Source organism: Myotis daubentonii, chromosome 1, assembly GCF_963259705.1.
Source record: "Myotis daubentonii chromosome 1, mMyoDau2.1, whole genome shotgun sequence".
NCBI classification, from domain to species: Eukaryota; Metazoa; Chordata; class Mammalia; order Chiroptera; family Vespertilionidae; genus Myotis; species Myotis daubentonii.
In genome coordinates, this window is record NC_081840.1 from 183,027,097 (window position 1) to 183,050,602 (window position 23,506).

At 42.6% G+C, this 23,506-nt stretch overlaps 1 protein-coding gene across 1 annotated transcript in view; it reads right to left on the reverse strand.

The window, feature by feature from the left end:
• FRAS1 (Fraser extracellular matrix complex subunit 1) overlaps window positions 1–23,506 on the reverse strand; it is a 456,634-nt gene that overhangs the window by 244,130 nt on the left and 188,998 nt on the right. The window contains exons 7-14 of the mRNA XM_059667675.1: window positions 19,814–19,897; window positions 17,767–17,868; window positions 17,276–17,467; window positions 11,059–11,148; window positions 8,704–8,739; window positions 6,693–6,840; window positions 5,116–5,259; window positions 3,628–3,762 (exon numbers count right to left, since the gene is read on the reverse strand). Coding sequence (XP_059523658.1) covers window positions 3,628–3,762; window positions 5,116–5,259; window positions 6,693–6,840; window positions 8,704–8,739; window positions 11,059–11,148; window positions 17,276–17,467; window positions 17,767–17,868; window positions 19,814–19,897 — 931 coding nt within the window. The remainder of the gene's footprint in view (window positions 1–3,627; window positions 3,763–5,115; window positions 5,260–6,692; window positions 6,841–8,703; window positions 8,740–11,058; window positions 11,149–17,275; window positions 17,468–17,766; window positions 17,869–19,813; window positions 19,898–23,506) is intronic.

Here is a 23,506-nt window from a genome sequence, read left to right on the forward strand (position 1 = left end):
GGGGGAAATGAGGGTCCCCTGCCCAGGCCTGACGCCTCTGTCAGAGGCGTCAGGCTGGGCAAGGGGTCGATCCTGCAATTGGAAGGTGATGGGGGTCAACGCCTGAGGGCTCCCAGTATGTGAGAGGGGGCAGGCTGGGCTGAGAGACACTCCCCCCCACACACACACACACACACCCAGTGCACGAATTTCGTGCACCGGGCCCCTAGTCTATACTAATAAAAGCCTAGGTGGCCCTCGTACGCAACGTCATCACGAGATGGCCACCACAAGATGGCTGCATGCACAGCGGAGGCAGGGCCTGTTGGCCGCTCTGCGTGGTGCCTGGGGGAGTCACAAGGCTCCGCACAGCATGGAGGAGGCCGGTCCCAGCAGAGGAGGCGGGTCACGGCAGGGGAGGGCAGATGTGGGCGATCAGGCTAGCAGAGGAGGGCAGTTGGGGGCGATCAGGCCAGCAGGGGAGCAGTTAGGCGTCAATCAGGCTGGCAGGGGAGCAGATAGGGGGGTATCAGGCTGGCAGGCAGTTGGGGCAATCAGGCAGGCAGTTAGGCAAGCTGTTAGGAGCCAGCAGTCCTGGATTGTGAGAAGGATGTCTGACTGCCGGCCATTCCCCAAGTGGTTCCAGATTAGAGAGGGTGCAGGCCGGGCTGAGGGACACCCTTGCCATGCACAAATTTTGTGCACCAGGCCACTAGTATAACAATAATATTAACATATGTACACATATGTCCAGGTCTGTATGCATACAGCATGTGTCTATGTGTGTATATGCCACAGAATTGAGGGGAAGGGAAAATGATAAGGGTTCTTAGAGGTGTGGTTTCTGGCAGGACTCTTGTCTTCTTTCACTCCCCCCTGGCTTACCTGCTTGAACTCTTTTGTTGAAGAGCCATGTTTATATGAAGCTTGGCTCTGCCCCACATTTTTCATTCTGCCTATATCTCACACAGTGAGCATGAATATTAATCAGGTAATTCCTGGTAATTAGTTTTCTCAGCACAATGTTCACTTTATTTTGGTTTTGATGGGTCAATAAAGTGGAGAATTATGCCAACATAACACAAATGACCCTGCCAAGAGGAATGAATCCAGAAAAAACCTGTAGTAATCATAGAAGGGCAGGCTTCTTTTTGAAAAGTTTAACACATACTGAAAGAGCACTGGTTGACCAACTGGCTTCGAAGGTCAATGGTGAAAAGTCACCCAAAACGACACAAGCAGAAATATTGGGGAAAATTCCAATAATGAGAAAGGATTAAACAAAAAGATAGTATATAGACACAGACAACAGCATGGTGATAGCCAGAGGGGAAGGAGGTGTTGGGGGGAGATGGAGGTGGGCAAAAGGGGGGAATGGGAGGGAAAGAGACTTTGCTTGGGGAGATGCAGTGTGAAGATGATGTTTTATTGAGTTGTACACTTAAAACCTGTATGGTTTTGAGAACCAATATCACCCTAATAAATTCAATTTTTTAAAAAAATATTATTTGGGCAGTAGTCTCAGCATCAAGACAGTATATAGAAATTGATCACAAGTTTAGCTTTAATTTTTAAAACTATTCTCTCTCTCTCTCTCTCTCTCTCTCTTTCTCTCTCTCTCTCCTCTTGCTCTCTTCTGTCTTCTCATTTTATGCATAAAAATGCAACCAGGCTGAACTAAAGCAAATTGGTTTAATTCCCTGGAAGGAATTAAATTTTCCCAGCAACTCTCTACTAGAGGCATTTGTGTATGGCTTTGTGGATGGAATGTGAAAGCAGTCAGCTACATAAACCAATAATCAAGTGAAACATTACCTATTCTAAAGTGCCCTAAAACAGCATTAACATCACCAATTAAAACAGTGGGCATAAGAGAAAGGAGAATGCTTCCTCCAAAAGAAATAGGAAAAAATATTTTAAAGTAAATATGTATGTGGGATATGTGGTAGGGGATGGAAGCAGTAGGGAGGGTGGAATAAAATCTAAGGGAAATTAATTCCCTCTTAAAGGCAAATCTGTCACAGGAGTGCTAGTAGGAGGTCTCTTTGATGGGATAGAAGAAAGGAGTGAAGCATACATCCAATGATTTCATCAAATTGAAATTTCAGCCATTTACCTAAATTGCCCAAACATTAGACGCTTACAAAGCCATTTGTATGTGCCCACTCTGAACCTGTTCTAAAATAACAGGTAAATTGAAGATGACAAATAATAAACATTAAGGGTTCTTTTCTCTTTTATGGTTGAAACTTGTATTGAAACACGGTCCATCAAGGATCATTAAGGGGTAGTACGTTCCTTCATCATCACACACTTGTTCAACAAATGCTGAATGCTTTGTGCAGCCCTTGATGCTGGGGATATAGAGACACAGAAGATATTCCTGTAGCCCTCAAGCCAGGCTCTGAAGCTAGTGTGGCTTCCATATTCCCTCAAGGGACTGGCCCCACCATCCTCACATCTGCATGCACAGACAGCACCAGTGTTTCCTTTTAAGATGATGTCCACAGTCCCGGGGACTGTGCTTCTGACCACAGCCTGGAATGAGGGGGCCAGCAGCCTCCCCACATGGAATCTTCACATGGCCTTAGAGCTCTTCAGCCTGCACAGCTGAAGAATATTATGCACTTATCCTCTTTTAACCTTTTTCCTTCATATGATTTCCCTGAAAATCTAACCAAGGGCATGAAAGAGAGGAGCATATCAGTTGACCTTCAAACTGGCCCACCTTCTGATTCTCATCATGAATCTGCCCATTTTCTGCCCAGGTGATAGTGTAGTTACCATAATACCTGGAGTAACATTCCAGAAGCTCCCTCTGGCCTGTCTACCTTATCAAATTTACCTTCCACTGCAGACCTGCCTTAGCCTCTGGGCACCCCTGGTTACCCGTCTCCTCTGGAAGAGGACTCCGCCCTTAGGACGCGGCCTCTGCCTTTCCTTTCACTGTTACCCATTCTCTCATTTCTGCACTTAAAAATTCTTCATATATATACTTTTTTCCTTATACCCATGATCATAACACTATTGCAAAAGTGATCAAGTATAAACAATAAATTAAATGATATTAAGACTACTCCCACCTCCAGAGACTGTTACAATATGAGAATTTCAACTAGATATTAATCAAAATAAAAGTATGCATATAAAGCTGATAAAACACATAGATAATAAAGCAAGAGGACATTTAAATGCCTACGTTTTTTTTCCAAGTTCATTATTATGATGTCACTTTCTTATTTCTGCTTCTCCCTCTCTCTTTAGGTGGAAATGAAGTTTAAAAAATATGTAGATGTATTTTCTCCTATATTTTCATTTAAGCCCTTTGTATTTATACTATGAAGGAATCTAACTTATAACATAATGACAATCCTGAACCAAAAGCATGGGGCTAATTACTGTCCCAGTGGCCCCAAATGTGTGCAGAAAGACTTATAAAAATTACATCACATATGCACAGCACTAAAGCACTAATGAGGTTATAAAAACAACATATGCCCTCTCTCTCATCCACTGTTCTCACCCCATCAGGAGTCCGTTCAGAATTTCTTGGAAGCTACTTACAGCTCCTAGTGACCCCAGATGGCTTAGGAGTAGGGAGTGGCTTTCTCAGTGGCCCAGCCAGCTGTTGGTCTGGCCAGTGGTTACCTGCACAGGAGTGGCGATCTTGGTAGAAGCCATCCCCGCAGGTGGACACACACTGCCCGTGCTGCATCAGCAGGGGCGGCTGGCAGGAGGAGCACTCCAGGCCACTGGAACACGTGGAGCACTGAGGCTGGCAGGCTGCTCCGGACAGGGTTGGGAGAAAGAAAAGGGAAGCTCTGATTAGCTCAAAGATACCACTGCAGCGTCATTTCCTGCACAGCTCAACTCTGAGGCTCTGGGGTCACAGGGAATAAAAAAGCAAAAAAAATAAATAAATAAAATTAAAAAAAAATATATATATATATATATATATATCTTAGCCTTCAATCATAGAGCACCTATTTCATGCCAAGCACTGTACAAAGTGCTTTAATATACAAAAGTATTTCATCTTTATGACAACCATATGGCATAGATATTATTAATCCCCATTTTACAGATGAGGAACAAACTCACAGAGGTTAAGGAGCTTGACCAAGGACACATGAAACTGGCATTTGAAGCCAGGCAGTTAGGTTCAGGGGTCCGAGTTATTTTCTTTTTATCCACTAGTCCCCAATATCTTTCTCACTCAACCATTTCACAAAAATACCCCTGGCCTCTTTCCCTTCACAACCTATGGCAGAGATATAAATAAATTTCAAACAGTCTGAAGACTATAAATCAGGAGAGAAAGTAGGAGTAAATGAATAATCGCAAAAATAATAAAAACGGTTAACCTATATTGATCCATGACTATATCCTAGACACTTCACACGTATTGACACACTTAATTTTCACAAGAACCATTTGAGGAAGGCACCAGTGTTACCCCATTTTACAGATGAGAATATTGAGGTACAGAAAGCTTAAATACTCACAGCCAGGGTATGAACCTATACACTCTTAAATTCATAGTTAACACTATGATTCAGAAATAGAAAAAAAAAGCAACTATGATTTGACCTCAACCATACTAAATTTTCCCAGGTAAGTTCTCCTTTTCACTTCATATAAGAATTCTAAAATACACATGAACACATTCTGGATCCACTGGTAAGAACCCATGAGAGATGAGCTCTATTACCAACTCCCTGTGTGATGTTGAGAAAGCAGGTTAATTCTCTGTCCCACAGGTTCCACATTTGCAAAATGAGTTCTAATAAGTGATCTCAAAGGTCCGTGTCAATATTAAAGTTCTATCTTGGATTCACTGCATGTTTTAATAAATGACACCAAGCATCCTGATATTACTATCCTTCAAAAAATGAAAAATTCAGCTATGACTACATAGCAAGCATCTGCCCTCCCCGTCACCTATCTGCCAGTAAGACTAGAAATACCTGTAAAATATTAGAAGAAAGAGACCTGCAGGTAAAGAAGCCGAGTAACCTATGGATGGCTTTATTATCTAATAATGGTTTGGAAGTTGTGCATTTCCGGCATCCAGGACCCCCTCCTTGACAGCAGTCAGCCTCTGTCCACCTCTGGATGCTCTGCTTGGAGCCATACCTAAACAGAGGGCCCCAGCTTGGTAAAATCCTGGGCCGCAGCTGTGCACACACCGTCCATTCCGCAGCAGCTTCGTGGGGTCCTGGCAGAGGACACAGTGGTCTGGAGATTGAGAGCAGGTCAAGCAGTCTGGGTGGCAGTAAACTGCAATCAAAGATACAGAAGAAGAAAACTCAGTAAAGACCATCTAATTTATTTCTCTTACATCATCCCCCAAAAAGAGCTGTATGGGATATGAAGAAGAGAAAACTCTGGGACTTAAGTAGGAAAAAAGCTCCCAAATAGAAAAAAATTATTTTAATGCAAGATTTCCTAAAATCCCTCCTTATCTGAAATGACATCATTGTCTCCTATAGCTTCAAATTAAAGATGCTAAAAACATTACCAAACCAGCCTATTAATGCTTCTACCTGCAGGAATTCCTCTTAAGACAGGAATGGCTAGCTCTACAATATATGATTTAAACAGATCCGATAATTTATGACTTTTCAGATGTTCTTAAGCTTTGATGTGCATAAAACGTTAAGACATAAAACCGATATATATTTTTTTAAATCGTATTTTTTTAAAAAAGAAATACAGCCAGTTTTCTTCTTTTTCTCTAAAATGTCAAATCTCATTCCTCGTAACTGGGATTATCACTGAATTTAACGGTAATTGTCAGCAAAGAATTTCCTTCAGGTATTAAAGTTGTCAGGGACATGATTTTCAAGGTATGCTACATTATCATGTGCTAAATGTTTGCTTTGGAAAACCCAGAGAGCCACTTTGGTGAAGGTAATGTAATTAAAACATAAAGTTGCTTTGCTCTTCTCATAATACACTCTTCACGAAACACTGTGATTAGCCAAAATAAGTTGAGTACTACAACTGCCAATATGAAAAACTGCAACCCATGGATGAAAACAATTAATTATGAAATATGAATGGAAGAAAATGCCACTTCTCTGAGAGACAAAGCTCATAGGCAAATTACTGCTCAGCCAGAGTAACCCAACAATTATTAACTGGAACTAATTCCACCCCAGGTGATTTGAAAGCAGAGTTGCAGAGCAAGTAGGTAAAAATGTCTTTTGGAAGAAATTAATGAGTCTTTAAACTTCAAAAACCCTTTTGAGAATTGCAAAAGAAACCATCTGTTTAATAGCTCACCTTTAAAAAAAATGGACATCCATAACAAACTTTCAGCAATTGTCCTTATAGCTTAAAAATTGAAACAGTCCTACCAAATAGTTGCCATTACAAGTTTTCAAAAATTATGTTATTTGATTTTTCATAATAACTTTGTGAGGTAGATAAAGCACATTTTATTGACAAGAAAATTAAGATTTAGAGATGGTCAGTGACTTGGCCAGGGGTCATATACTCATCATCCTTTGAATTTGGCAAATAACCTGGACAAAGATGAATTAACATCATTTGTTAAAAAAAATAGGAAAGAAAAAACAAAAAAACCCAACAGAGTCAATGGGTGGTTTGGAAAAAAAAAAAAAAAAGCAAGGGCAGGGGGAGAGGATCTCTGAGTTTTTTTGACAGCAGAAAACATCTCAGTAGAAATAAATTAGATATGGACCCACCTGCCGTGCATTCTGGGCAGCACTGTCCCTTCACCACTTGGGCTAGTGTGGCCACTGGACACGGTGGACATGAGGGCTCATAGCAAGTTACCTGAGCCCCCCGGCACTCACACAGCTTGCAAGGGCCATCCTCCCACTTCTCTCCCTCCTACATGAGACAATAAAGGTGTTGTTAGCAGAGTGCAGAGATCCTGAAGACGGTTTGCTGATGGAGAATTTATCATTTCCATATGGGACAAAGTGAAGGCTCCTGATCAGTACCATGTCAAACCGAACTCTGAAATAGGACAGTAGTAGAGGTGTCTTAAATTTAAAAGGACAGTATTTCTAATTCTTTGTTTTTAATTGGGTTATTTTAATACAGAACCCAGGCAGAGAGATACTTTGTGAAAGCATTCTGGGGCTCCCACGATAAGCCAGACGCATAGAGCACTTGTGTCCCATCCCATCTCACAGAGAAAACACGAGAGGGGTTTACTCGGTACCTAGTGATACATTACCTACAATTTTTATAATAACCACAAGAAGCTGGTGGAAGCCCTGAATTTCCTTATGGTTGCTATGGTAAGAGTAACAGTAGTGTCATTGTATTCTTAGTGAAACTTCTGGCAGGTATCTTTTTAAAAATATATATTTTATTGATTTTTTTGCAGAGAGGAAGGGAGAGGGATAGAGAGTTAGAAACATCAATCAGCTGCCTCCTGCACACCCCCTACTGGGGACGTGCCCGCAACCCAGGTACATGCCCTTGACCAGAATCGAACCTGGGACCCTTCAGTCCGCAGGTTGACGCTCTATCCACTGAGCCAAACTGGTTAGGGCCTGGCAGGTACCTTTTTAGTGGGCTGTAGATGTGCCATGGGCAGCTTTACACTAACATATTTTTCCCCGCCCTAACTGGTTTGGCTCAGTGGATAGAGCTTCAGCCTGCGGACTGAAGGGTCCCAGGTTCGATTCCAGTCAAGGGCATGTACCTGGGTTGCAGGCACATCCCCAGTAGGGGGCGTGCAAGAGGCAGCTGAATTGATGTTTCTCTCTCATCGATGTTTCTAACTCTGTATCCCTCTCCCTTCCTCTCTGTAAAAAATCAATAAAATAAATATATTTTAAAATATTTTTTCCCACCAAGCAAATTGTGGTAATAAACATTAGTACTTTGACAGAGAATCTACTGTGAATTATAAAGAGTATTTATTTATTTATTTATTTATTTATTTATTTATTTATTGCTTTCTATCCCACTTGCCCAGAATATAGGAAAGAGACAAAGGTTCCCACCAGAAGGTTTTGGGGGTGATGAAGGAGGTAGAACAGGTAATAGGAGAACATATTTTAAGCCAAAGACTTGATAAAGTATTTATTAAGCCAAACCATGTTAAAATTCCAATGTGGCAGTATTTAGCAACAATGAATGACAATATTACAAAAATGAGAGAGATTATCTTGAGAAAGCAGAAATGCTTTTCTTCCATTTCAAGGCAGACCAGATTCTATAACCTCCAACAGTGTAAGGTTGCTCAGGTGAACAAACATGCTTACATTTTCCCTTAAAAAGAAACCATACAACACTGTCCTGCAAACACTACAGAGAGAGTGAACACGTGGTATTGCTTGGAGAGTGAACACTTTCAAGACCCAAAAGCTCTCTCTTGAATGCTTTGCAGTACATGAAATTGCACTAATGGCTAAACTGAGCTATTTTAGGCCAGAAAATTCAGGAGGAGAAAATCAACACAGGAATGGAAAAGGATCTATGTAGGAGCTTGTAGTTGAAGTATTACTTACCAATTGTAGGGGGGGTGGGGGCGGGGGGGAACAAGCTAAAGAAAGGAGGATAAAGTTCAAAGAATCAAAGTCTTAGTTATTATTAAGATTCTTAATCTGAGGCCATGGCCATCAAACATGACTGTCACAAATCCTAAGGCAGTAAGGTTCCACAGAACGGTTTATGCAGATCATTGCTTAAAACAATTTTATAAGTGTCTACATGAAGTTAAAAATCTATACTTACTGGAATATGTTTAACTTCACTCGCATTTGAGGACATCTAGGGACAAAGAGAAATGTTTCTATTATACCACTCAAAACACCATTAGGCTGATCTACCTGTTTTTTCATTAGAAACTATCCATCTTCCCCCAAGTGACATGCAACACCATTCGTCAGTTATGAATAGGAATAAAATCTATCTTTATATAAAACAAGAAAAGCATAGCAATATGAGGTGAAGAAAAGAAGCCCAGGAAATATTTTTAAATTCTCATTCTCACTTTGTGTTTGAGCATTTGGCTTCCATTCCCCTCAAAGGGAAGGACTTCACAGTCAAGAGATCTAACTTTGTAAGAACCTCCTGAATCTGGCGCAGAACTAGAAAGAGCATTAAGGGGATTTGCGCTTATTTAAAATAATTTAAAATTTATTTTAATTCCACCAAGCTTAATTGACCTCCAAAAATGAGCAGAAAAATTAATACTATGATTGAGAAAATACAGATTCAACATTTATAGGGAACCTTTAACCTCTTAAATTCTTAAGAAACAAGAATGACTGAACTATGAAACACCACTATTAAACAATGCCAACAACATAATAACAATAATATCATTTTAAAGCTGTTTTGTGTGTGCCAGGCATTGTTCTAAGTGCTTTATACATATCATCTCAATAGACCCATGAAGTAGCACCATTTTTATCCCTACTTTACAGCTGAGTATTATTACATAATTTTCCCAAGATCACAGTATGTGGCAAAGTAGGGATCTCAACCTAGTGCCTGCACATTAACCCTACACAATACTGCCTCCTCAACACATACAGAACACTGGCAGGTGGGTAGATGCAATCTACCCAGATCACAGAGAAAAAGTATATAGCAGTCAGTTCACAAATCAAAGTACCTAATCCTAATTCTTATAATCCTCTTCTGATTGGTCAATGAAGCAGTTGTACTTATGATCACTGGGCAGGTTTTTTTTTGTTTTGTTTTGTTTTTAAATATATTTTATTGATTTTTTACAGAGAGGAAGGGAGAGAGACAGAGAGCCAGAAACATCGATGAGAGAGAAACATCGATCAGCCGCCTCCTGCACATCCCCCACTGGGGATATGCCCGCAACCCAGGTACATGCCCCTGACCGGAATCGAACCTGGGACCCCTCAGTCCGCAGGCCGACGCTCTATCCACTGAGCCAAACCGGTTTCGGCACCGGGCAGGTTTTTTAAGAACACGGTGAACTTATTAACATTCCACAACCTCATTTGAAAAATATGGGCTACATGAATAGAATACATTTGAAAAGATAAATTTTTTTTCCTTTGGCTATACAGTAAAAAAGTACAGATATAGGGAGAAATAAGACCTTAGCAAATAGAATTTCAAAACATCCAATCCATCAACATTTTTTCGATCCTGTCTGCAAAATAAATCCAGGGTTTGGTCACTTTTCACCACTTCCTCCCTAGGCCAAGACGCCATCACCCTTTCTTTGGACTATGGCAAAACCTTTGAACTGAACCACCTACTTCTAATTTCGTCCCCTCTGTCCCTTGCCCAAGTAGCAGCCCAAATGATCCTCTCACAAGTAATGCAGATCCCAGGCACTGCTCTGCTTAGCACTGCCCAGCAGCTGCCATCTGCATCAGGGTAAACACATCTTTATCATTGCACCCAGGCCACTACTGAACCTCATCTCCAACTCCTTTCCTCTCAGTCACTTGGTGTCAGCCATACTCACTTTTTAAAAAATGTATATTTGTATTGATTTCAGAGAAGAAGGGAGAGGGAGAGATAGATAGAAACATCAATGATGAGAGAGCATCATTGATCAGCTGCCTCCTGCACCCCCCACACTGGGGATGGAGCCTGCAACCCTGACCAGAATCAAACGGTGACCTTCTGGTTCTTAGGTTGACACTCACTGAGCCACACCAGTCGGGCTGCAATACTCTTGCGGTTTCCTGAACATGCCAAACACATTTCTGCTTCAGGCTTTTTCAATTGCTGAGAAATTATGCTCCAATTTCTCTGCCTGAGAGACTTCCCCGACCACCTTATGTAAAAGAGCACCTGCCTCCATCCCAGGTACTCCCTAGTCCATTTAGCTGCTTTATACTCTAGGCAGGACTTTGTCCTCTGTGTCCCCACACTACAATGTAAGCTCCATGAGAATATGCACTGTACCTACTATATCCGCATCTGCATCCCCAGTACCTGTCACATAGTAGGTCCACAATCATATTTGTTGAACAAATGAATAGGTGAAAGAAATGAGGAGTTAATACCCCCTCACTAAATTAATTTTGAATTATTAGTTCTTTTTTTAATTATTAGTTCTTATTAGCCTTTAGTTATTTGCCCAATACTCACAAATTCTGCATTTTCTTCATAAACACAATAGCCACTCCTTGAAATGCATTCAGGACAGCATTTTCCATCTAAGTGAATTAATTCTTCACCCTGTAGAAGTAAGGGTTGCAGAGAGACTTATCAAATTAACATCCCCAGGTAGCAATGTTAAATTTCGAAGCAGCTGGATTCCCTGACTGGAATGAAAAACGTTGAGCGCTCACTTGCGCCTTGGCCCAGGACTCATTGAAGCCCCCACCCCCACCCCCACCGCCGCACTGTCTTCCTACAGAAAGTCTGCTCAGTACAGTCACTAGTCATCCCCAAAACCTTTTTCTTCCAGTTCTGGTGATACTTGTGCACAGATCCCTAAATAATTTCCTACCCAGGATCAGGAGCTCACATGAATAACAAGAATGGCCAAGGTTAATGTTACAGTCTTGGAAAGTTATGAGCTTCAGAAAAGGATCAGGCTTTCTTCAATACACAAGGTTTGAACTTGTGGTTGGTTTCATTTACAGCTCAAGTCAAACCAATGTTTTCCCTTGAAAACAAAACCAGACATGTTCCTTTGTGCACAGATGTAGTCTCAGGCATAAGTTAAACATAGAACAATGGCTATTCAATATTCTGAAACTGTTATCTAACTTACATAATCACTATTTTTAAAAATTATGAGGAAGGAAAGAAATGCCACACTAGGAAAGTAGATGTTTAACTTTCAAATTGTTATTATTTTAACTTCCCAATATCAGCAATTTCAAAATTTTTGTTTTTAATTACAAAATAATAATAAATATTTAATATAAAAATTAAATAATTCTGAATTTTGTGATTTAGAAAGTGTAATTCCACTGGAGCTTTACCTCTCAGGGAATCTCCGGTTAAAAATACAATCTCCATTTACAATTTTTTGTATGCATGCACTAATATCTAATGTCTATGAGCTAAAAAGTATTTTTGAAAGCACTTTTCACTTTGTAAAGATATATCTATTTTCTAAAAAATGGTGATGTCTCTTTAAATGAAGACATTATTTCATTTGGGAACTATATTATATCTAAAGTGTAGAAACCATGTTAGGCAAAAAATTAAATCATGTAAGATAGCTTAAACAGAATAATCACAATGATATTATATGTTTAAAACACTGTGCATGAAAGAAAAATATAAAAACAGCATTGGTTGCTTTGAATTGTAGCATTATGAATAGATTTTAAAGTCTCTTCCACTTATCTTGTCTTTAATTTCCTAAAATGAAAATGTATTATTTTAACGAAGGAAAACATAAACATTTTAAAGAAACAAACAAACAAGCAAAAAACACCACACACATGAACTTTTTAGTGTCTAAGAAGTTATGTCAATAAGAAGGGAGTTCTATAGATCGATGCCTATCAAAATCTAATGCCAAATCAGAGGCCAGTGGGTGCTACAGAGAGCAGACTATCCTATCTAATAAAAGAGAAAAATGGTAATTGGCGTACGATGATACCCTTTTCATTGGCTAATCAGGGCTATATGCAAATTAACTGCCAACTAAGATTGGCAGTTAACTGCCAACAAGATGGCGGTTAATTTGCATATGTAGGCACAATGCAGGGAGGTGAAAGGGAAAGCAGGAAGAAGCCCCCTGCCACTGACAGTGATCGGAAACCCAGGGGGGAGCTAAGAGCTGGGGGGCAGGGCAAAGGCGGCCCTGGGGCTGCCTTTGCCCTGCCCCCCAGCCATGATCGGAGAATCAGGTGCCTTTGCCGCCCTGGCCAGTGAGAGCAGGAAGTAGGGGTGGAGCCAGCGATGGGAGCTGGGCACGGTCGAAGCTAGCAGTCCCAGGAGCTAGGGGTCCCTTGCCTGGGCCTAAAGCGGAGCCCACGATCGCAGGGCCGCTGCAGCTGCGGGTCCCCGCTGCCCGAGCCGGACGCCTAGGCCAGAGGTGTTAGGCCTGGGCAGGGGCGGAGCCTGCAACCGCGGGGAGCTGGGGGTCCCCTGCCCAGGCCTGACACCTCTGCCGGAGGCCTCAGGCCTGGTCAAGGGGCCGATCCGGTGATTGGTGATCGGAGGGTGATGAGGGTCAACTCCTCTGGCCGAGGCATCAGGCCTGGGCGGGGGGCGGAGCCGGGGGTTGGGGGGATATGATGGTCCCCTTGCCCAGGCCTGAAGCCTGGGTCCGAGGTGTCAGGCTTGGGCGGGGGGTGGAGCAAGCGATCAGAGGGAGATGGGGGTCCCCTGTCCAGGCATGATTCCTGGGCCAGAGGCCTCAGGCCTGGGCGGGGGCCAGAGCCAGTGATCAGGGGGAGATGGGGGCCCCCTGTCCAAGCCTGACACCTCTGGCGGAGGCGTCAGGCCTGGGCAAGGGGCCGATCAGGCGATCGGAGGGTGATGGGGGTCTACGCCTCTGTCAGAGGCGTCAGGCCTAGGCAAGGGGCCGATCCTGCGATTGGAGGGTGATGGGGGTCAACGCCTGAGGGCTCCCAGTATGTGAGAGGGGGCAGGCTGGGCTGAGGGACACTCCCCCCGACACACACACACACACACACACACACACACCCAGTGCACGAATTTCGTGCACCGGGCCCCTAGTTTACATATAAATTGTTTTGCAGAAATGTGACAAATGAGCTAGTAGTGAAGGCATAACCCAGAAACACGGTGAAATTTGATTTGAAAGCGTAAAAAGGGGTTTATAGGCATGTAATCTACGTTGCTTAAAACAATGTTTTGAAACAAGACAGAGTATGTGTACTTCTATTAAAGACAAAATGCATGAGATTCTTGAGTGCTCACTACAATACAGAGACAACACTGAAGATGGAGCCTGCATCACCCCAACAAAGCAAAGAAGGTGGAAGTTCTGAGTTTTCCTTTGCTCCTGTAAATAACAGCAAGCCCTGCTTCCGGGCAGCAAGGAATCGGTTTTGGTGAGGTGGTTAGTTCTAAATAGATTTGTTATTTATAGAAGCCTGGATGCCCCAAACTGTGTCAGTTCACTGCAGTGGGGAACTCACTCCAATTAGCTTTTGACTTTTGCTTGGAGAAAAATTGCTTTGTGAAACAAAACTAATTCTTTTTCTTTTGAGAAGATTCTGCTGCATGGGCCAAATTAATTCTGCTCACCCCACCCCACTGAATCACACCTATGTCCACCCACCAGACAAAATCTCCACACACCTGCCCACTGGGAAAGGAAACACTCTTCTGAGAGGCTTTTCCTCTACTGGAGAAGGGGAAGGCACCTCGCTGTTATGACATGCCTACCCCCTCCCATGCACTTTGCTACCATCACCCATCAATCGCCCCATAAGTTTATGTCTCATATACAGGGTGGGGCAAAGAAGGCTTACAGTTGTTCACTTGGAAAATAATATAATGATTAATAAACATAATACAATAATAAACTCTGTTTCACGTATTCACAACTATAAACCTACTTCGCCCACCCCTGTATGCATGAATGCTAGATCCCTTTAAAAAAAAAGGTAATTTGACTTTTTTTTAATCTGAATTCATCTTTAAAGATAACACAAACTATAGGAAAATGAAAATCATCATATTGTGCTATTCTACTGTTGATTTATGTTCCTACGTCTAAGAATTTGGTTTTACTATGTCAAAGACAAGTGTCATACCATGTTCCCCTTTTATTGTTGTTGTTTTGTTAATCCTCACCAGAAGATATTTTTTCCATTGATTTTTAGAGAGAATGGGAGGGAAAGAGGAGAGAGAGAGACACATCGATTGGTTGCCTCCTTCATGTACCCCCACGGGGGCCAGGGATTGAACCTGCAACCCAGGTACATTCCCTTTGGCCAGGAATCAAACCTGAGATCCTTCAGTGTGTGGGCCAATGCTCTAACCACTGAGCAACACCCGCCAGGGCACCATGTTCTCCTTTTTAAAGAAGAGTTGCGTGCTGATTTCAATGCTCTTCAGAATACTGCTGTTGATAACCAGTGAGATAATCATTACAATTGTGAAGCTGCACAATTTGCTTCCTCATCTTTGTGGATGTGCAAACACTTAGACTTAATCCACCCTTGCTATCCAAGATTAGAAATCTAATGACCTTGATATTCTAGAAAAGGCAGCAAGTAGGTGAGAATTGAATAAAAATACCAGTAGCATATTTTCACTGCTCCCTTGGGCAGACATAACCATTTTCTGCAGGTGTTCCTAATGCATTTAATTTATACTTCCATAATTGTTAGTGTCACCACATATTATAATTTCTGTCTATGTATCTGACTTCCCCAAAGGTTAGGAACTCTTAGATCAGAATGTGTCTTGTTCATCTTTCTATATCCAACTAAACAGAAGTTGGGAAGTTAGTATGTCCAAGCTTTTCCAAGGTCATTAACCATACTACCAAGGTTAACATGCCCAGGTTTACACAAGGTCATTATTTACAGATGTATGGCATAGAAAGAAGGCTAAGCAATATTCTTTGTAAGATTCAATTTTAGTTAAAATTTCACTTATTTTTTTAATATGTTTTTATTTATTTCAGAGAGAAAGGGAGAGGGAGAGATAGAAACATCAATGATAAGAGAGAATCATTAATGGGCTGCCTCCTGCATGCCCCCTACTGGGGATCAAGCCCACAACCCGGGCATATGCCTGGGAATCAAACCATGACCTCCTGGTTCATAGGTGGATGCTCAACCACTGAGCCACTCTGGTCAGGCAAATTTCACTTCTGATAGTGTTTCCGGTTTAGAATCCTGCACCTTAAATGAAATTTAGGAACATGGAAGTAATGTGGAAAAAAGCACCTGAAGAAATAGGAGAGAAGATGAGGTGGGGATGGGAGATGAAAGTGGAAAGAGATGAGGTAGTGCTATTGAAGACTACCGAGGCCCTCTCCACTCACATCCGCAGTTGCTCCTCGTTTTCCCTAAAAACAGAGACCTGGCTTATGCTGCCACATGTAGGTGTCACAGGAAGCGCTTGGAAACTCCCCAACATTGGGGGAAATAGGTCAAATGATCTTCTCTGAGAGCGACTCCTTGTTCAGACAAAATAGATGGCAGAAGGACTCACCCGACCAGGATCATGTCTTCCATGTTTTCCATAAACCCAAAGATCTGAGACAAATTAAAACCTTGGGAAATAACCCAGCATCCTCTGGGCAGACTGCCGAGGCCAGGAAGCCCTGCCTCAGCCCGAGAGAGGGAGAAAGACAAGGGCGCTGATTAGGGTTTTTCTCTTCTTCATCCAACCATTCTGACGCCCTGACATAATCAAGGAGAAGAAATGAAAAGGTGTGTGGGGGGAAGTAAATCTACAAGGAGCAAGACCTGCTTTACTTAAACATGTCTCAGGCCTGCCAGGACTCCGACGTAGGAGGCAAATGAAAAATAACCCTGTCAAGGCAGGCTTGTTTGCGAGGTCGTTCCTCCTTAGGCTCAGTGTGAGGAGGAGCTGAGACGTGGGGAGGAAGCATTAGAAAGAAAAATATCTTTACAGACACCCAGTGCCTCTGATCCCCGGAGTTTCCCTCTTCTGTTCAAGTTCACAACCCCGCAGGGAACTGGTGGGGCGGAAGGGAGCGGTAGGGGAGAAAGAGGCAACTTTAAAAGCAATTTGTTTTGCAGTGGGTAAAAATTGAGTTCAAAGAGAGAGAGGGGAAAAAAAGTAATTTCCCTACAATATACTATAGTGCAAACAGGGGCTACTTTGTGAGAGGCTTCTAGAAATTCAGCAGACAGCAGAAGTTAAAAGAGGTCAAGGGAGTTAATTACTCTTGAGTGCCCCCACCCCCTACTTAGAACAAAAACATAAAAACATTTTATTCTCTTTCCTGGGCACCAGGGGCAGCCCCTCGGTGCTGGCCCTCCTCTCTGAGTAACCGCTGCCAGTGGGCCCGCAGCAGAAGCTGAGCCTGGAGCCCCCGAGGGCCTCTGTCTCGCAAGCACAGCCAGCTGGGCAGGCACCAGCAATGAGGTCAGCTGCACTGGCGGAGAGGCTCATGGCCACCTCGTGTCCTTTCCTTCCTGTGTCTGTCCCAGGCCTTCCCCTCTGACCAGATGCCCTGAGCGCTGAAGGCTCCAGGGGGCTGTTCGGAGCCTGTCTGAGCAAACAGGGACATTTACTTTAAACCACAGCATCCTCGTGCTAGAAGCAGTCCACCTGCTGGTCAGGTGGACCCCTCTGCTGCCAAGAAGTAGGGAACCGGGGCGGGACCCCCTATCCCATCGGAGAGCGCTCTCACAGTCCAGGTGGAAATGCCCTTGCTTCTTACCTGGGCACACTCCACCCTGGCACACTCTCCGGTGTGGCAGGTCACTCGGCCGCGGTCACACACGCAGAACTCACAGGCCGAGCCCTGCCACATCTCATCCTGGTACCGCACACTCCCGCGGTGGGAGCAGCTTCCGGCAGGAGACACACATTCCTCACAGCACTCCCCATGGTGCTGAGCCCTTCTCTGACCCTGAGGAAACAGGAAGGGGGGTGTGTGTGTGAAGGAGGGTGTTCAGGAGACATCCCAGCCAGTGGGACAGGAGGCCATATCGACCCACCACCCTCTCTTCTTCCCCCACCCTCACCCAGACCAGCAAGTCCCCCTCCCCTCAGCCCTCCTTCCTGGAAGCAGACCTTTCATACCTTTATCTGATATACTAAACATTATAAACTTTTGATTGTCCCCAAGGACACACTGAACTAAGAAACCCATGTCTGAAGTGGCCCAGAATAAAACTTTGAAAGTCACGCTACACGCTCTCTCGGTACCTTTTCACATCTTAGAGGGGGGCAGGCTTGCGTGTGGCACCGGACCTCGCCCCGGTCACATAGGCAGGTGGTGCAGGCATTTTCACTCCACTGTTCACCATGCTGAGTAAAGAAGCCAGTCAGAGAAAGATAAATATCACATGACCTCACTCATTTGTGGAATATAATGAACAACATAAACTGATGAACAAAAACAGATCCAGAGACAGAGAAGCATCGATCGGACCGTCAAACCTCAGAGGGAAGGTAGGAGAGGGTGGAGATAAGGGGGAGAGATCAACCAAAGGACTCATATGCATGCATATAAGCCTAACCAATGGACACAGACAACAGGGGGGTGAGGGCATGAGTGGGGCGGTGGGGCAATGGGGGATAAGGACACATATGTAATACCTTAATCAATAAAGAAATTTTTAAAAAAGAAAAAGAAAAAAATTTAAAAAAAGAAGAAAGGGGGAAATCCAATGTCATGTATATCAAGTAGAAACACAGGCGCGTACTACAAATGATTTTTTATTTCAATTTTTAATGGAGCCACTCTGAATGTACTCGTGAGAAATGATATCATTTAGGTAGCAATAGCCTCTCAGAATAAAGTCAATAAGTGTCCCGAGGGAACCTGGATTAACTGTCATTCCATTCTCTTCATCCCACAGATGTGTTGAGGGCCTGCCCCATGCCAGGCACACAGAGGACACATAGAGCCTGTTTGTTGGCTAGTCAATGGTCATTCGTTAGTTCTTCTTCTTTGTCAGGCAACCCAGCTCTCTCTGCCACATATTTATTTTCCCAGCTTCCCCTATAGCAGGGCACAGCATTGTCCCAATCCTAACCGAGGGGACCGATGGGAAGTTTGCTAGAGAGACAGAGGTCAAGAAGACTTGTCTCCCCATGAAGAAAAGGACACTCCCTTTCTTCCACCGCCTTTAGTGATGGTTATGTGAGGATAAGCTGCCTGGGGCGGAGGCCATGCTGGGGACTGGAGGAGACAGGACAGAGGGCAAATGCTACATGCTGAGCATGGCAGGGTGGGAAGATCAAAAGAGCTTAGATCCTTGACGATATCCCTGAGACCCGAACTGAGCAACCCTGCAACTGCCCTACCTCTGCACTTCCTGTTATATGAGACAGTAAATGTTTTCATTTTAGCTACTTTTAGAGGAGTATTTCTGTTCCTTGCAACCAAAAACCTCATAACAGACACAGAGGCTATCTCTTCCATGAGAAATTAATCTAGCACATATATGGCTACTGTACTGGGCAGCACAGATCTAGCGCACCCAACATCCTTTCCCCGTTAGTTATTTGCATTCAGATTTCATGTGATCCACCTATAATTTGTGACACCACCCTCAGATTCTCTACTGAGAGTCACAATCCCAATTTCTGGTTAGTCTTCCTTAGAGTAGTTGACAAGCAAGAGAAGTAGTTGGGTTTACTCTTAATATGTTCTTTGCTTTTGAATAATGTAACCTCCTTTTGGCTCAGTTGGGCACTCCTAAGACAGAATATTCATTGATTTATTCCCTTCTTTGGACTGGTTTTTACTTGAAGCCTACTATCTATTAGGCAGCTATCCAGACTGCCCAATAGTACTTTGAAGTTTAGAGGATCCACTACCACCAACCCCCTGCCTCCCTTCCCTCTCTCACCTACCACCCCCATCTCCCGCCCCTCAATGTAAGGTAAGGGGGCATTATCTCAAAATATCAGTACATAAAATCCAACCAAAGCAGACAACCTAAGTGTAAACTGATAGTGATCAATGACAGTCCTTTTTTCTCTTCAAGATGTATGAACAGTAAGTTCGCCAAGGTTCTTGAGCTGGGGGCTGCTTGCCAACACATTCCTTTATATTTCTAATCCCCTCCTATTTAGTTTTTTTATAAAGCCTTTCCATGTAGAGAAGAAAAAAGATGCTTATGTACTGAGTCACTAATCCTGGCAGAGTCAGACATGAGGGCAGGAGGTACAGTGGTTTAAAGAATGGAGGGCAGATGTGTGAAAATGTATGTCAAACACCTGCAGGGGGTACAGCAGAGGTTACCTGGTATACTTGGCCAGCAGCGGAGCAGGATCCGGAAGAGCACTGGGGGCAGCATTTTCCAGGAACTCGAACCACAGTTTCATCCTGAATACCCAGAAAAGGATAATCCATCAAAAGGAAGCATTAATAAAATCCATAAAAGTAGGAAAATTTTATTCATAGCCAACTGAAGCATGTGCCTCAAGCATCCATAAACAGCAATTCCTCACATTTGGTATCTATTAGTAACCTAGTGCTTTGATAAAAATGAGCACTTCCAAGGTCAGTGTGACTATTAAGAAGTTTACACATTCATTAAGTCCCAGCCTCTTCTAAAAACAAACAAAAGCACAAATAACAACCATAACAATAATAATAGTACTTAGTATTTGCCTGGCATTGTTTTAAATGCTTGGCAAGAACCTTCTGAAGTAGATGCTCTTATTGCCACTTTACAAACAAGAAAAGTAAGCACAGAGAGATTATGTGACTCACCCAAGGTCACACAGCTGACCTGGCAGTAGTAAATGGTCAGAAGTGGAAACTCAGAGCACTAACCGTAGCAACACCTAAGAGCACTTACACCCCTGCTGAGTTACCTTTAAATTCAAAGAGAAGGTATCCCTCATAGACTACTTCACTATTTTTTTGCATCTTTATGTGAACCCATACACTTACATATGTGCATTAGGGAGGTCCTTAACATGAAAAGAAATTAATCTTATCTCTATGTATCTGGGAATATGTCAGTGCTTATGCACCTCTAACACCCCACCTCAACACCAGAATATCAGACCATTCTGTCTCCGCTGCCCTAAGAATTTTCACAGCAACAGCCTCCCCCTTAACGCCCCAAAGCCAGCTTCTCACTCTGACTCATCACTACAGTCTTATTGATGGGCAGGAAGATAGACCAATTAAAGGCAGGGGAAGGAAGATTAGAACAAACCAAGTTTCAATGACTACGAAGTGGTAGATCTTATATAGAGAATACCTCATAACAGTTCTCTTCCTTCTCTTATTAAAAACAGAAAATTAGATTTTATTACCATGGTTACTCTGGTGTTCATTCTGCAGGGAAAACAAGGTCGGTGTACTGGGGAGAGAGAAGGGGCGGAGCTGCCAAATAACCTTAATTTTTCTTGGAAAATTCCAGTCATACTTCAGTAGTTCGTTTACCCCAATTATATATGATGAGTTAGATTAACATGTTGCTATGTAATAGGATCTATTTCAAACACCTGAATCACTATAATTAAACTGACAGCTTTTCTATACTTTAGGTTATTTTATTTCTTTCGATTCTATATGCAAAATATGATGACCGTTGATGTTTAACAGGGCCTGTGAAAACTGGATATGGATTGAAACCACTGAGCATTTCTTGACTTCAGAACTCCTTAGTTTAATGACATTTCAGTGAGGAATAAAAATAAAAGTTTATCTGATATCACAGTCTTCAATGTCTTCATTGAAGTAAACAAATGAACTTATACAACGTTAAGTAAACAGGGAACAAATGTCATGATCACAAATCTTGAGAAGAAATTGAGTTAGCATCAATCTATATTCACCAACCTGGACTCAACCCAAGTATAGCAGCAGAGTCAGCAGGAGAGCAGGGGAGGGCGGAGTTGCTGATATGGAGGTTGGTACAGGGAAAATCAAGCTTTCTGATTCTTACTGGCAATACCTAATTATGTAATTTGTTGACAGAAACAGACGCTTCCTTCACAAATACAGACCAACAAGGGCAGGAAGGAAAAGCATTTCAGGAGAAAATATCCCGGGACGCCAGAGAACTCTATGATTCAGAGGTGAGATCCAGCTGGGCTGAGGCTCCATGAGCCAGAGGACTGCAGAGGCAAGTAAGAAGGCGAGCAGGGAGGTGGGTCAGAGAAACGGGAATGGCTTCTTAACAAGCCTTTTGTTGCTATCACACACCTGGATCCTATCATTCTGGTCTTCGTAGATTTGCTCTTTCGAATGTACAGTTTAATACAGGGGCCAGCAAACTACGGGCCTTGAGCCAAATCCAGCCCGCCACCTGTTCCACAAGTTCAGTTTTATTGGAACACAATGACATCCACTCATTTACACAGTGTCCGCAGCACGTTCTGTGGTACAATGGCAGAGCCGAGTAGTTGTTCCAACTGTATGGCACTCAAAGCTGAAATTTTTCACCATCTGCAAAAGTTTGCTAACCCCGGGTCTAATATAGATATTACCCTCAGTTATCACAGGAGTCTAATGAAAATATGTATGTATCTGATTAATGTCATTATAACTTTGGTTCAAACTACCATTTAGGATATATTTTAAATAAAATAAAATATATCCCTAAATAAAAATACTTAAGATAAAGAAGTGTATAGTGTCATAGGCCTAACAGCTCTTGATAAAGTTTTTTCCCATTATGACACTTCTGAAGATGTAGAAAGAGATGAAACTTCCATCAACAAAAAGTAGAACAGCCAACCTCCAGTCATTGCCAAGAGGAAGTCCCATCGACCGACCATAAGGCATCCTGCAGCCTTCCTTTGGTTTGTAAGCCTAAATAGTCTTCCCAACTCTCTGCCTTCCTATATCAAACACAACACGACCTTCATCCCTCTGGTGTATGGCTGCTGCTGTTTGAGGCAATCAGGGGGCCTCAATACCTTCTTTTCTACATCTATCAGAGCCCGTAAGTTTAAAAAAGAGTGGGGATTATGTGTGTTTGGAGGGTAGAGGGAGTGATAAAAAGCAAGGGTGGGGTGTGGAGGATGCCCCAAATGTAAAACATATAGTTTCTGAGAGAGATGGAAAGAGCCCCTTGCAACAGTTCAAACTGGGGATTATAGTTTTTGTTTCATGCATTCAGAATGTAAGAGGTTTGGACAGTGGGGTTAGGAGAATATTTGATCTCAGTACAATAGAGCTACACTACATGAAACTTGGCAGACCCCTGGACCAGGAGGACATGCACATTTCTTAGCATCTGGCTAAGGCTCTAAGAAGGGGAATTGGCCAGGGGCAGGCCTCTTATCTTTTCAGCTTTCAAGCAGTGGGTATGGGTAGATTTCTCTTGATCAAGGAGGGGTAAACAGAAAGAAAGGAACTTGGGGGGAAAACCTTGAAGAAAAAGTGAAAGGAATGACATTCTAAAGATTCAGAGAAAGAGCAGAGTTCTGAACACTACATACTTTAAGATCCAAAAGAAAATATTTAAAAGCAGTTTTGCAACTTTAGTAAGATGTAAGAAAATGCAGTCTTCATTAAATACAAGTGGGAAACAATAAAAAAGAATAAGCATTGGGATCAAAAAATAGATGAACCAACAATAGGAGAAATAAGGAAGAATCAAAAGAAAACTGATGTGAAATCTTCAAATTAAAATCAATACTACAGGTAGTAAATACAAACTCAAGAGGCTCTCTCCATAATGCAGGGGAAAGACAACGAGTGAAAAATGATGAGAAAGAATATGATTGATAATGAGGGGAAAGATAGGGAGCAATCTAAGAATCATAGGTGTTTCTGGAGGAATAGCGATAACTGGAAAGAATATGATTAATCAGAGCTGTAACCATAGAAAATATTTCAAAAACTAGAATTCAGGCTGCGAGGGCTTACAATATTCTAGGCGAAATATGTGAAAAGACACCTCGCCTAGAAATGTCTGGGAAAATGTTTGAATTATAAAGATTAAAAAAAAACATCCTGCAAGAATCC